General features: G+C 38.9%; 1 protein-coding gene across 2 annotated transcripts in view; it reads right to left on the bottom strand.

Moving 5' to 3' along the window:
- The window catches only part of RSF1 (remodeling and spacing factor 1), a 160,925-nt gene that overhangs the window by 81,472 nt on the left and 64,166 nt on the right, over positions 1–15,287 (bottom strand). For both annotated transcript variants that reach the window (XM_008960238.4, XM_003808137.5), the window contains exon 3: positions 5,648–5,740. In XM_008960238.4, the coding sequence (XP_008958486.1) occupies positions 5,648–5,740 (93 nt within the window). The remainder of the gene's footprint in view (positions 1–5,647; positions 5,741–15,287) is intronic.

Here is a 15,287-nt window from a genome sequence, read left to right on the forward strand (position 1 = left end):
AAATTGGCCAGGTATGGTGGTGCACGCCTACAGTCCCAGCTATTTAGGGGGCTGGGCTGGGAGGTTGAGGATGCGGTGAGCTGTGATCTCGCCACTGCACTCTGGCTTGGGCAACAGAGCAAGACCTTGTCTCAAAAAAAAATTTCTATTAAAAATTTTTCATATTTTTTTTACATTTTATTTAAAATGACAAATAAAAATTGCATATATTTATGGTATACACCATGGTATTCTGATATATGTGTATAGTGTGGAATGGCTAAACCAAGCTAATAAACACATCTACTACCTAAGAATTTTTGGTGGTGAGAACATTTAAAATCTAGCCTCTTAGCAATTTTCAAATATATTATATATTGTTATTATCTATAGTCACCATGTTATACAACTGATCTCCTGAACTAATTCCTCCTGTCTGACTTTTTGTAGCTTGGGCCAATATCTCCCCAGTCTACCCCTCACCTCCCTAATCCCTGGTAATCACCAATCTACTGTGATTCTATGAGTCTGACTCTTTTAGATTCCACATTAAGTAATATCATGGGGTATTTCTTTCAGTGCCTTGCTTATTTTACTTAACATAATGACCTCCAGGTTCAACCGTGTTGTCACGAAAGCAGGAATTTCCTTCTTTTCATTTTACATTCTTCTGTTGACGGACATTTAGAATGATCCTGTATCTTGGTTATTGTGATTAATGCTGCAGTGAACACAGGAGTGCAGATACCACTTCAAGAAACAAATTCTTCTTCCGTTGGATATATATCCAGTAGTAGGATGCTGAATCATATGGTAGTTCTATTTTGAATTTTTTGAGGAGCCTCCATGTTATTTTCCATAATAGCCGAACTAATTTACATTCTCACAATCAGCATGCAAGGGTTCCCTTTTCTTTTTTCTTTTTTAAGACAGAGTTTCATTCTGTCACCAGGCTGGAGTGCAGTGGCGCGATCTCGGCTCACTGTAACCTCCGCCTCCTGGGTTCAAGAGATTCTCTTGCCCTCAGCCTCCTGAGTAGCTGGGACTACAGGGGCGTGCCACCATGCCCAGCTAATTTTTGTATTTTTAGTAGAGACGGGGTTTCATCGTGTTGGTCAGGATGGTCTTGATCTCTTAACCTCGTGATCCGCCTGCCTTGGCCTCCCAAAGTGCTGGGATTACAGGCATGAGCCACTGCACCTGGCCTCAAGGGTTCCCTTTTCTGTACATCTTTACCAAACTTGTTATCTCTTGTCTTGTCTTTTTGATAACAGCCATCCTAACAAGCATGAAGTGATATTCCACTGTGGTTTTAAAATGCATTACCCTGATAATTAGTGATATTGAGCATTTATTCATATTATCTGTTGGCCATTTCCTACGTCTTTTTCTGAGAAATGTCTACTGAAGTCCTTTGCCCATTTTTAAATCAGATTGTTTTCTTGCTGTTGCTTGAGTTCTTTATATGGTTTGAATAATGAACTCTTTTAGTAGTTTTATACTTTCGGGTCTATATTTAAGTCTTTAATCCACTAAGATAATTTGTGTATGGTGTAAGATAAGGGTCTAATTTCATTCTCCTGCATGTGGATGACCAGTTTTCCCAGCACCATTTATTGAATAGACTGTCCTTTGCACAGTGTGTAATCCTGATACCACTGTCAAAAAGCAACTGACCGTCAATACATGAGTTTGTTTCTGGGCTTTCTATCCTGTTCCAGTGGTCGATATATCTGCTTTTTACCAGTACCATGTTGTTTTGATTACTGTAACTCGGTAGATTTTTGAGATCAGGTAGTATGATGCCTCCAGTTTTGTTCTTCTGGCTCAAGACTGCTTTGGTTACTCAGGTTCCTGTGGTTCCATATGAATTTTAGGGTTGTGTTTTATTTCTGTGAACAATGCCATTGGAATTTGATAGGGACTGCGTTGAATCTGTAGATCACTTTGGGTAGTACGGACATCTTAACAAGATTAATTCTTTTAATCCATGAACACAGGACATCTTTTCATTTGTCTTTTCTTTCATAATGTTTTGTAGTTTTCAGTATAGAGATCTTTTACCTCTTTGGTCAAATTTACTCCTAAATATTTTATTTTTTGATGCTATTGTAATGAATTGGTTTTTATAATTTCTTTTTTGGATTGTCTGTGATTTATGAGTAGAAACACTTCTAATTTTTGTATATTGATTTTATATCTCGCAATTTTACTGAATTCATTTATTAGTTCTAATAGTCTGTTGGTAGAGTCTTTAGGATTTTTTATACATAAAATCATGTCATCTGCAAACAGTCACAATTTAACTTCTTCCTTTCCAATTCAGATGACTTATTTCTTTTTGTACCTAACTGTTCCGGCTAGGACTTCCAGTACTATGTTGAATATAAGTGGCAAGTGGTCCTTGTCTTGCTCCTGATGTTAAAGGAAAAGCTTTCAGTTTTTCACTGTTGGGTACCATGTAAGCTGAGAGGTTGTATTATATGGCCTTTACTGCACTGATACATATTCTTTTCACACCTAATTTGTTGAGAGTTTTTATCATGAAAGCAAAGTTGAATTTTCTCAAATGTTTTTTCTGCATATATTCATATGATCATATAATATTTGTCCTTCATTCTCTTAATGTGGAGCATCACAACTTTATTTAGTTAATTAATTAATTAATTTTTTGAGACAGAGTCTTGCTCTGTCACCCAGGCTAGAGTGCAGTGGTGTGGTCACAGCTCACTGCAACCTCTGCCTCCCGCACTCAAGCGATTCTCTTGCCTCAGCCTCCCTAGTAGTTGGAATTACAGGTATGTGCCACCATGCCCAGCTGATTTTTGTACTTTTAGTAGAGATGTGGTTTCACCATGTTGGCCAGGCTGGTCCTGAACTCCTGACCTCTACTGATCCATCCGCCTCAGCCTCCCAAAGTGCTGGGATTACAGGCGTGAGCCACCCCGCCTGGCTTATTTATTTTTTAAAGACAAGAGTCTCACTCTGTTACCCAGGCTGAAGTGCAGTGGCACGATCACAGCTCAAGCAATCCTCTGCCTCAATCTCCCCAGCAGCTAGGTCTACAGGTACACGCCACAACACCCAGCTAGCTAGCTTTTTAAAATATTTTACAGAGAAGTGGTCTCGCTATGTTGCCCAGGCTGGTGCTGAACTCCTGGGCTGAAGTGATTCTCTTGCCTCAGCTTCCCAAAGTGCTGGGATTACAGGTGTGAGCCACTGTACCTGGCCATGTATCACATTTATTGATTTGCATAGGATGAACAATCCTTGCATTCCGGGATAAATCCCACTTGATCATGGTGAATGATCTCATTTATGTGCTATTAAATTTGGTTGCTAGTATTTTGTTAAGGATTTTTGCATCTGTGTTCATTGGGAATATTACTTTTCTTATAGTGTTTGTGTCCAGTTTTGGGATCAGTATAATGCTGGCCTTCTAAAATTAGTCTGGAAGTATTTTCTCCTCTTCAGTTTTTTAGAAGACATTGAGAAGGACTGCTATTAGTTATTCTTTAAATGTTTGGTAGAATTCAGCTGTGAAGCCATCATACCCTGGGCTTTTCTCTGATGGGACATTTTTGACTACTGGTTCAATTTTCTTACTTGTTATTAGTCTGTTCAGATTTTCTATTTCTTCGTAATTCAGTCTTAGTAAGATACATGCTTCTAGTATATATCCATTTTTTTTTCTATATAATCCAAACAATTGTTCATAGTTGTTTCTATGATCCTTTGTATTTCTGTGGTATTGGTTATAATGTCTCCACTTTAATTTCTGATTTAAGTCTTCTCTCTTTCTTAGCCTAGCTAAAGGTTGTCAGTTTTGTTTATCTTCTCAAAAACTAACTCTTAGTTTTGTTTATCTTTTCTACTGTTTTTTTTCTAGTCTCTATTTCATTTAATTTTACTCATATCTTGGTTATTTTCTTCCTTCTACTGAGTTTGGGTTTAGTTTGTTCTTCTAGTTTCTTGCAGTGTAACATTAGGTTGTTATTTGAGATCTTTCTTCTTTTTTAATATGGCCATCGATTGCTATGAACTTCCCTCTTAGATTTGCTTTTGCTGCATTTTGTAAGTTCTGGCATGTTGACTTTCCATTTTCATTTCTCTCAAGAGTTTTAAAATTTCCTTTTGGATTTTTTTTTAACATGTTGGTTATTCAGCAGTCATGGTATAAAACTTTCAATAATTCTTTCTCTCTTCCAGGTTTTAGGTGAACATTATTCTTAAAGGACTATCTATTTTTGAAAGCCTGAGACATATGCAGTTTTCAAGGAAGGTAGATTTTCATTGATAGCTGGCTCTGGAGAATTCTCTTAATAAAAAGATATTCACATACTAGATTGGAAGAACTAACTAACTTTTTGTTATGTATTTTGTATGATTAGGGTATAAGTCAGATTTCTTCCTATCTCTGCCCGGGCAGACAACACATTAAGTTACTTCCTATTATAGCCCTTATGCCTTTGCCTATGTCAGCTATCCCAATGGTCTCTAAACATTTTTGATCAAGCATCCTTACTACTAAAAAAATTTGTAACACACCCTGAAAAGTTATATGTATTATATCCACTTTCTTATGTATTTACATAATAAATACATAGTATACACACTAGTATATAATGTATGTAATACTAAAGTATTACATACTTTTCAGTAGCATCCCCCTAACCTAGAGGTCAGTATGTGTACTAAAGTATTACATACATTATAGGAATGCACAAAAAGGTATTTCAAAAATTGGGATTAATAAAAGTTATGAGTATAATTTCTATAACTTTGACTCGCAAGGAATCACAATTACCCCCTTGGGACCACAAGCTGGTCTAGAGACAGATGAACCTGCATGATTGTACACCCTGAAATCTGAGCTTACTATGACGTTTGGTTTTCTGAGACAGGTATCTTTTGGATCTTGAAGACTTCTGTGTAGGCTCCAACAGCAATCAACATCTAACAGCAAAATAACACCTACTCTATAGTCTTATCTAGCTCCAAAATAGTAATATGTATATTGACATTATATTTTAAGGTTCATCATAAAATCTTGAGGTCTTTTGAATAAGAAGCCTACTTACAAAACACTATAAATTTTAGAAGTAGCAAAAACTTCATTAATGTTTTCACAAAGAATATTTTTTCTCCTCTACTATGCTGGCCACTTTGCTACTAATTAGGGCCAACAGTAGGAAGTGGGCAGGAAAAGAAAGGAAAACTCAAACTTGTAAAAAAGCCTACTTTGAGATGACCCATTTAAATCAAGTTGGTTTGGTTATGTGAGGGTTTTATTAAGTACGAAATGACATGCTCCTAGTCATCCAGAAAACAGTATCAAATTGCTAATTTAGTAAATCAGTAGAAAATTACCCACAGTTTACAGTATATAGTAATGATTGTGAAGGCTGAAAACAATGAATAAAACTAATTTGGAGCAACTGCTTGCCCATGTTATTACTGTCCCTACAAGAAGAGATAATTAAACCTAGATATATTTATGCATCAAAAAACAGCACTTTAAAGAATAGATTGTCACTAAAAAATAGACTCCATTGTCCTCTTCTGCTAATAATAAAAATGTCTACTTTTTGTTTATTTTCCAATTTAACCAGGAGTCAAAAGTTAAATTTTAAATTAAAATAACTGTAACAAATAATAGATTTATTACCTTTAAGAGTGCTAGTTTGCATTCAACACTCATTTCAAGATAGCCCTTCTTCTCCATCTCCCATGCCCAGGTACTGTTAAACTCTTGGCATATCTGTCAGATAAAGTTAATATCTTAATACATGAAAGCAATTTTTATTTATATTTGCAGGCTTGAACAACTATGCTGTTCTTGTTAATACATGTTTATAAAGGAAAGAGGTTACACTAAACAGTCCAATCCAACTGCACCCTAAAATGCATACTACTTAAAATGATAAAAAATATTTACTATTGTTTGATAATTGAATTTAAGGTAAGAAGGGATCTCTGTAGCTCTCTCCTCTGCTATCAAGAACTTTATACATACTTTATAGACACATTTTCCCGCATGAGAGTAATTGTTTCATTCCATCTCTCCAAATGGCTGGAAGTTCCTTTAGGGCAATGACAAAAATTTATTCATCTTTTTGCCTAGGACAGAATTAGTTCAAAAAACATGCCAAATTCTACACATACTTTTAACCACGCCTCTCTTGAACTCATTGTTCTACTATTTAGGAGTAAAGTTAAAATTCCATTCTTGGCATATGAAAACTTATGTAACTTGGCTTTAAGATAAATGTCTAGGCTTCTCTTTCTACACAAGCATTTCAGGCAAACCAGAGCCACTGTAACAGACCAAAGAAAGAAGATCTGAATAACCACTGCACTTCAAAGCCAGTGCAAGAAACTTTCTCTCATTTCAGCAGCATCACCCTAAACTAGAGGTCAGAGGAAGCCAGTAAGGGAGGTTAACACAGTGAAATGCAAATGGGTTCTATGACCTCTGTGAGCTAGTTTTTTCAGCAATAAAACTGGAACATTAATAATATTATCTTAAAGGCCAAAGAGTAGGCAAAAAATGATACAAAATGCCAGCAATTTCACGTATTTCTTGCAATTCAAGGAGCAAAGAGCATAACGAGGGCCAAAGGAGAAGAACCAACACAAGGCAAGAGATTAACCTGGAGTACAGGGAATGGGGTAGACAGGAGAAAAACAAGCCAGCTCTCTCAGGTGGATTACCCTTTTCCTAGCCTGCACTAGTGTCATAGTGTCATCTCTTTTCATCGATTTGTGCAATAAAATAATAGATTAGTATTAATATAGAAAAAGAATACAAAACAAGCAGTATGGCCAGGAACAATATAATAGAGGATCTTTTTTTTTTTTCTTTTTTTTTTTTTGGAGATAGGTCTCACTCTGTTACCCAGGGTAGAGTACAGGGACACGATCACAGCTCACTGCAACCTTGACCCCCTGGGCTCAGGTGATCCTCCCACCTCAGCCACCCGAGAAGCTGGGGCTATAGCCGTGTGCCACCACACCTGGCTGATTTTTGTACTTTTTGTAGAGACAGGGTTTCTTCATGTTGCCGAGATGGACAATGGACAGTTAAAAGACTCACAGGAAGCATGAGTTTCCCATTCCCTAGAATATATTACTTCCTCTGGCTGACAGTGTTACGTTTTTCAGAGAGAAAAAAAAGGATATACAGAAAAAGGGAAAAATATAAATATTACATGAGGAAGACCCTAAAGTGATTATATCAAAAGCTAAAATGTCAGAATCTGAACAGACATTTTACCACAATGAGAAAGATAATAATAAATGTTGGTTGACGATACAGAAAAATTTGAATGCTCACAGGTTGTTACTGGGAATGTAAAATGGTGCAGTTGCCTTGGAAAACAGCTTGGCAATTCCTAAAATGTTAATATTTAGCTACCATATGACTTAGCCATTACACTCCTAAGTATTTACACAAGAAAGAGGAAAACATAGGTCCACACAAAAACTTGTACACAAATGTTCCTCGCAGTATTATTCACAACTGCCAAAAGGTGGAAGCAACCCAAATGTCCACTAACAGGTGAATGGATAAACTGTGGCACACCACACAATGGAATTTTATGTAGCCATAAAAAGAAATGAGGTAATAACATACTATAGCATAGACAAGGCTTGAAAACATGTTAAGTGAAAGAAACCAGACACAAAAGGCCACATATTGCATGATTCCATGTATATGAAGTGTCCAGAATAGTCAAATCCATACAGATAAAAGTAGATTAGCAGTTCCCAGTGGGTAGGGGAAGGAAGGAATGGGAAGTGACTGCTGATGGGTAGGCAATTTCTTTTTAGAGTAATAAAAGTGTTCTCAAATTAAGATAATGATGATGGTTGTATATTCCCTGTAAATATGTTAATAAACACTAAATTGTTTAAACGGTAAATTTTCTGGTATGTGAATATCTCAAATTTAAAAAAAAGAAAGACAGAGAGACAATCAACAATGCAGAGTCCAGCTATGACCTGAATGAAGCACTTATTGAGTGCTCGGTTGAGTACCAAGTCCCTAGAAGAAGATAACGTTGGCTGACTATCCCAGAGGCTAATGCCAAGTATGGGGAAGCTCATCCTTAGTATCTGAGAGGTGAAAAACGACATAGCTCCAAAGTTTGGCCAACAAACCAGATATGGAAGCACAGCCAATGGCTCACAGTGTCACAAATTCCAAAAACAACAACTACTGATTAGCATCTATGTGTAAAAGGGGAGGATAAAAAAAGAGAAATGGATATAAAGATGATGAAAATCCTTTGCCCCCACACTGCTTAACTTAAATTTACTGACCTTTATTTATAGCATTTAGGGTACATTTGTTTTGCAGATTTCAAAGATAAATTTACTACTCATTTTGTATTTCTGAGATGGAGTCTCACTCTGTCGCCCAGGCTGGAGTGCAGTGGTGCGATCTCGGCTCACTGAAACCTCTGCCTCCCAGGTTCAAGTGATTCTCCTGCCTCAGCCTCCCGAGTAGCTGAGACTACAGGCGCCCACCACCATGCCCAGCTAATTTTTGTATTTTTGGTAGAGACGAGGTTTCACCATATTGGCCAGGCTGGTCTCGAATTCCTGACCTTGAGATTCGCCTGGCTTGGCATCCCAAAGTGCTGGGATTACAGGTGTGAGCCACATGCCCGGCCCATTTTGTATTTCTTTAAGGGCAATTTAGACATACTGCTGTGCCATTTGATGTTAAAAAAAAAAAAAAAAATCCACTAATTAGCTATGCACAAAACAGCCATAACCTACTGTTACCACAAAATGAACACTGCAAATAAAACTTGCAAATAAAAAGATTATTCAAAAAGACATCTAAATAATTCTTATGCAAAACTATTTAATCTACACCCGGGGTAAGCAAGTTTTTCCTCAAGGCCCAAACAAGAAATAATTTAGGCACTGTGGCCATAGGGTCTCTCTTGTATCTATTCAAACCTACTATCATGGTGCAAAATCAGCCATAGAATATACATAAATGAACAGGCATGGCTGTATTCCCGTAACACTTTGTTTATGGATAATGAAATTTGAATTTCATATAATTTTTACATGTCACCAAATATTATTCTTCTTTTGAGTTTTTCTCCCAATCATCTAAATATGTAAAAACCATTCTTAGCTTTTTGAGACAGGTACCAGGCAGGATGTGGCTCATGAGCTATAATCTGCCTAGGGAGCCAGAAATTAGCTGTGTCTATCAGAGACTGTCTATAACAGTGAATTCTTGGGTCCTGGAAGCAACCAGATCCTAATTACATTGGTAATTCATATTAATTCCCCATGCTCCAACTTGTTTCTGACCAAGAAGCGTTATAATTATAATTTGGTTTTACATGCAATTTCTCTTGAGGGAGAGAATGTTCTAATATCTAAAACATGAACAATTTGACATAACATTTGTACCTATTATCACCATAAATCATTATTCTATAATACTTGTTCTTTGTTTGATTATCTATAAATCTAGCTGATAGGTCAGGTCCTATTGTGTTCTCCTGCATGGTGCCTGAGGGACAACCATTCTCCTGACACAACACCAGAATCAATGTTTGGTGCCTGCAAGGGTGAAAGTCAAATATTTGGCTAGGGAGGCATCCTGGCCACCAGTCTACTGCCATTCCAATACCCCTTACATCTTTTCCTCCTAACCTCTACATACAGGTAAACAAAGTGGAGGATGAGGATGGAAAATGTTGGGCAGAGGAAAGGAAGGGAGCTTTTTTAAAGGTTCCATATCAGCTCAATATATACAGGAAAGGTGACTTCACATGCCTACAGAGCAAATACATAGACTTTATCTCAGTGGGATCATTAACTTATTTATCTTGGATTTATATAAACAATCAAAGTAACAATAATTCTTTTGGATAACTCATAAGAAATTTAAAAAGAGCGTGTGAAATGGCTTCTAAGAGCCTAAGATCTCATCCCCAGGGGGGCTAGCCCCCCTTAAGTTCCAGTCTGGAAAAACCCAAGGCTCTCAAAGGAATTTACTTCTGATTGCAGCCAACATCTGAAGACAGGTCGCAGACCTCCCCTTCCCATTTATTAAACAAATTTAAAATTGTAAATCCTTCTTCTGTCCCCTTGAGATGCATAGGTATTTCCTAAGACCCAGAATATCTTTCTGAAGGACCTGAAGGCCATTCCTTTGAAATGTAACCAACAGACAGGGCCTCAGTCTACCAGTCTCTGTGAGAGGGCAGATGCCTAATTTCCATTAATGCTACTTAGAAGACAGAAATGACATAATCACAGAAGGTCAACAACGCTCTTAGCTTCTTTTTAAATTTTTCACTTCCATAACTTGACTAAAGCTCCCCCATTCCTCCCACTCCTCTCCCTATTCCCTCTTTCTCCTTTATAAACACCCAGTCACCTCTGCACAAATTCGAACACAGCACAGCTCCTTCCTGTACTGCGATAGTTACTGAATAAAATCTGTCTTTATCAGCTTTAACTAGTGTCAGGCTTTATCTTTGACAAGAGGAATCCTTGGAGATCATTTAGATCCAAATCCTTATTTTACAATTGAGAAACATAAAGTTGAAAGAGATTCACTTAACCAGTGACTCCACAAATATTACTATGTGCAGACTATATGGCAGTAACTAGTCTAGGAGCTCAGATACCATGGTGAAAAAGACAACCCATTCAAACTGATACAGGAGATAGAAAGAAATTATTTAGACAGACAGCGAGGGCAAAAGTCCTCAGCAGAACTTCCCTTCTAACAAAAAGCAGCCCAAGAAGTTATTTATTTTTCTAATAAAGAGCAGCCTGAAAAATCAAGCTGCAAACATAAATATGGAAGCTGAAAGGTTGCAAGGTGGAATGCTGGCAGCTGTGCCAATAGAAAAGGGCTACCTGGGGGCCAGGCATGTCCACCATGGAAACTCCATCTTCCCTTTTTTGTTAGCACGTATACGGTAAGAAAGAAATGGGGAACATGGCACAGCTCAGGCTGAAAATCCGCCTGCATAATAAAAGACTAAGGTGGGGGATGCCAGAAATTCGCTCCTATGCGAACGAACGGCACACCTATTCTTAACTGTTTTTTCACGCCCGCCCTATGTAGATTAGACACCACCTCCCCATCAATTCATCTATAAAACCCCTTGCATTTCACCGTGGAATGGCAACCCATTTTTCTGGGACCCCTCTCTGTAGCTGAGAGCTATTCTCTCTTTTGCCTATTAAACTTCCACTCTTAACCTCACTCTCTGTGTATCTGAGTCCTTGATGTCCCTGGCTGTGAGACAATAAACCTTGGATGTCGCCCCAGATGAGGTTGCAAACTGTCAGAGGTATCTGAACCAGAGCAGCTTCATCTTGAATAGGGGCTGAGTAACATAAGACTGAGACCTACTGGGCTGCATTCCCAGGAGGTTAAAGCATTCTAAGTCACAGGATGAGATAGGAAGCCGGCACAAGATAAAGGTCATAAAGACCTTGCTGATAAAACAGGTTGCAGTAAAGAAGCCGCCCCAAACCCCCCAAAACCAAGATGGCCACAAGAATGACCTATGGTTGTCCTCACTGCTACACTCCCACCAGCACCAAAACAGTCTACAAATGCGATGGCAACACCAGGAACAATTTTTACCCTATATGGTCTAAAATTTTAGACCATTTTACCCTATATGGTCTAAAAATGAGAGGCATGCATAATCTACCCCTTGTTTAGCATATAATCAAGAAATAACCATAAAAATGGGCAAGCAGCAGCCCTCAAGGCTGCTCTGCCTATGGAGTAGCCATTCTTTTATTCCTTTATTTCTTAATAAACTTGCTTTCATTTTACCTTATAGATTTGCCTCGAATTCTTTCTTGTGCAAGCTCCAAGAACACTCTCTCGGGGTCTGGATTGGGACCTCTTTCTGGTAACAAAATCGCCTTTGCAAAAATTATACTAGCGAAAAAATTATGACAATGGGGGAGATCTAATCTAGCCAACTCCCATCTTGCCTTTAATCTGCCCTTAATTATTCCTGGGCTTAAACTTTGGGAGACATTTAGTTTACAATTTAAATGACAATGGCCCTTCCCCAAAACTCAACTGCCTTTGTAAAGTTAATGAGACACCACTAGGCTAGGAGGATAGAGGAGCCTGAACTGGCTAAGGTGTGCAAACTTGTCCAACGCGTGGCCCACAACAGGACGGTTTTAAATGCGGCCCAATACAAATCTGTAAACTTTCTTAAAACATGAGAATTTTTGTGATTTTTAAAAGCACATCAGCTATCATTCATGTTAGTGTATTTTATGTGTGCCCCAAGGTAACTCCTCTTCTTCCAATGTGGCCCACAGAAGCCAAAAGATTGGACTCCCCTGGTAGAGGTAAAGGATTGCCAGCCATTATTCAGAAGGTAACAAGACATGCAACTTCTCCAATTATTTCTGCAGATAACATCACTATTGTACAACCTAAGATTGGCCTTTTAAGAGGTCTTTCCAGGTTTGTTGTATGTCTGATAACCAGTGGCTCCACGTGGACCTGCCAATCTGTGGCCCCACCCAGCAACGACCAAGTATGCAGGAAGACCATTTCTCTTGCACCCCCAACCAATAAGCAGTAAGCACCCATTGCCTAGCCACCCAACTCCTTCCCCTAAACTGTGTTTGAAAAACCCTAGCCCCCAAATGCTAGGGGAGACTAATTTGAACAATAATTATGACTCTGGTCTTCCCTTTAGATGGTTCTATCTTGGTAAAACTCTTCCACTATTGCAATTCAGCTGCTCTACATGGGCAGGGGGCATTGATTGGGTAGTTCTACCATCATGATGGAGGTTATATCCTATGAGGCAGTCAAACAGGAAAACTAGTAAGAAAATATCAAGCACTAAAAATAATATGCTGAAAATAAAAAAGAGTAATGTGATATAGAAAGTTTAAGTACTACTCTGGAGCGGGTGCTTACTGACAGCCTCAATAAAAAGTTGACATTTGAGACTGGGGTAGGTGACTCATGCCTGTAATCCCAACACTTTGGGAGGTTGAGGTAGGAGGATCACTTGAACCCAGGAGTTTGAGACCAGCCTGGGTAATGTAGGGAGACTCTGTGTCTACTAAAAATTTTAAAAATTAGGGCTTGGTATGTGGTGATTCACTCCTGTAATCCCAGCACACTGAGAGACCAAGGCAGGAGGATCGCTTGAGCCCAGGAGTTTGAGACCAGCCTGGGCAACATGGCAAAACCCTGTCTCTACAAAAAATTAGCCAGGCATGGTGGTGCAGGCCTGTAGTCCCAGCTAAAGTTGTGGGGTGGGGGTGAGGGGGTGGGGCTGAGGCAGAAGCCAGGGAGATGGTGGCTGCAGTGAGCTGAGGTCACACCACTGCACTCCAGTCTAGGTGATAGTGAGACCCTGTGTCGAAAAAAAAGAAAACCCCCAAAAAACAAAAACTAAAACTAACAAAATTAGCCAGGTATGGTGGCTCATGTGTGTAGTCCCAGCCTGGTATAGCGGTACACATCTATAATCCTAGCTACTAGGGAGGCTGAGGCAGGAGGATTGCTTGAGCCCAGGAAGTCAAGGTTGCAGTGATCCGAGATCTTGCCACTGCACTCCAGCCTGGTTGACACAGTGAGACCCTGTCTCAAAAAACAAAAAAGATCAGTGTAAATTAACTAGACTAAGGAGGAAAGTGGCAAAAGATATGGTAAAATAGGTAACCAAAGGCCAAATTATGTAGGTTAGGGTAAGGAATTAAGATTCTATTTCAAATATGATGGGATATCACTAAAGGATTTTAAATAAGGGGAAAATAGTATGATCTGATTAATGCTTCATTTGAAATCATGGCTGCTATGCAGAAAATGGATTGCAGAGAGGCAAGAAGGGGAAACTAGGAAACCAACCTGAAGGCCAATGGTGGCATGCATTATGAGGGTAGTGGGGATCAGAGAGAAGTAAGCTGTGGTTTGGAGGTAGAATTATCAGGACAGCTGATGGAACAGATGTGGAGGGTGAATGGAAAGAAAAATCAAGGGTGACCCCTGGATTTATCAAGGTTCCTTGGCTTGAACAAACAGGAAAAATGCTTTTAACTAAGGTATTAAAACTGGGAGAAGGAAGTTAATGAGAGATTTGTTTGTACATAAAGATGATGGTATGTATCAGACATCTAAGAAATGTGTTGCTGAAAGTCATTCAGAGATCTTCTGACTGGGTCACATTGTCTTTACTCAAACCTTTCAAATCTGAATCAAGAAGATTTTTTTTTTTTTGAGATAGAGTCTTGCTCTGTTGCCCAGGCTGGAGTGCCATGGAGTGATCTCAGCTCACTGCAACCTCTGCCCCCCAGGTTCAAGCAATTCTTCTGCCTCAGCCTCCCGAGTAGCTGGGACTACAGGTACGCGCCACCATGCCCGGCTAATTTTTGTATTTTTAGTAGAGATGGGGTTTCACCATATTGGCCAGGCTAGTCTCAAACTCCTGACCTCGTGATCCGCCTGCCCTGGCCTCCGAAAGTGCTGGGATTACAGGTGTGAAGAAGAACTTAATAGCTGAGCTCTGGGAAGTGAAGAGCTGCATCTTACTCATATTCATATCCCTTGACAAAGTTTGAGACAAAGAGCAAGTACAAAACAAACATGATGAGTATATGAAAGACATACAAAGGTATTGTTTTTATCTTAATTAAACAAAAATTATCTTAACAATAATTTCTTTAGGTAACATAACACATCCTAAAGAAACTTTTCAGGCCAGGCGTGGTGGCTCACACCTGTAATCCCAGCACTTTGGGAGTGCAAGGCGGGCAGATCACCTGAGGTTGGGAGTTTGAGACCAGCCTGACCAACACGGAGAAACCCCGTCTCAGCTAAAAATACAAAATTAGCTGGGCATGGTGGCACATGCTTGTAATCCCCAGCTACTAGGGAGGCTGAGGCAGGAGAGTCCCTTGAACCCAGGAGGCAGAGGTTGCAGTGAGCTGAGATCATGCCATTGCACTCCAGCTTGGGCAACAAGAGCAAAACTCTGTCTCAAAAAAAAAAAAAAAAGAAAGAAACTTTTCAATTCTTACTAGAATAATAACATTTTTTGCATATTTACTATGTGCCAAATACTATTTTAAGTACTTTAAAATATTAACTCAGTAAATTCTCATAACAACCTTTTCAGTAATTCCACAAACATTTACTATGTGCCGACTATGTGGCCGGAACTAGACAAACGCTCGGATACCATGGTGAAGAAGACAACCTGTCATCATGGAGGTAGTAAAATGGGTAAACTAGTAAGAAAATATCAAGCAGTGAAAAT

This window comes from Pan paniscus, chromosome 9, assembly GCF_029289425.2.
Source record: "Pan paniscus chromosome 9, NHGRI_mPanPan1-v2.0_pri, whole genome shotgun sequence".
NCBI classification, from domain to species: domain Eukaryota; kingdom Metazoa; phylum Chordata; class Mammalia; order Primates; family Hominidae; genus Pan; species Pan paniscus.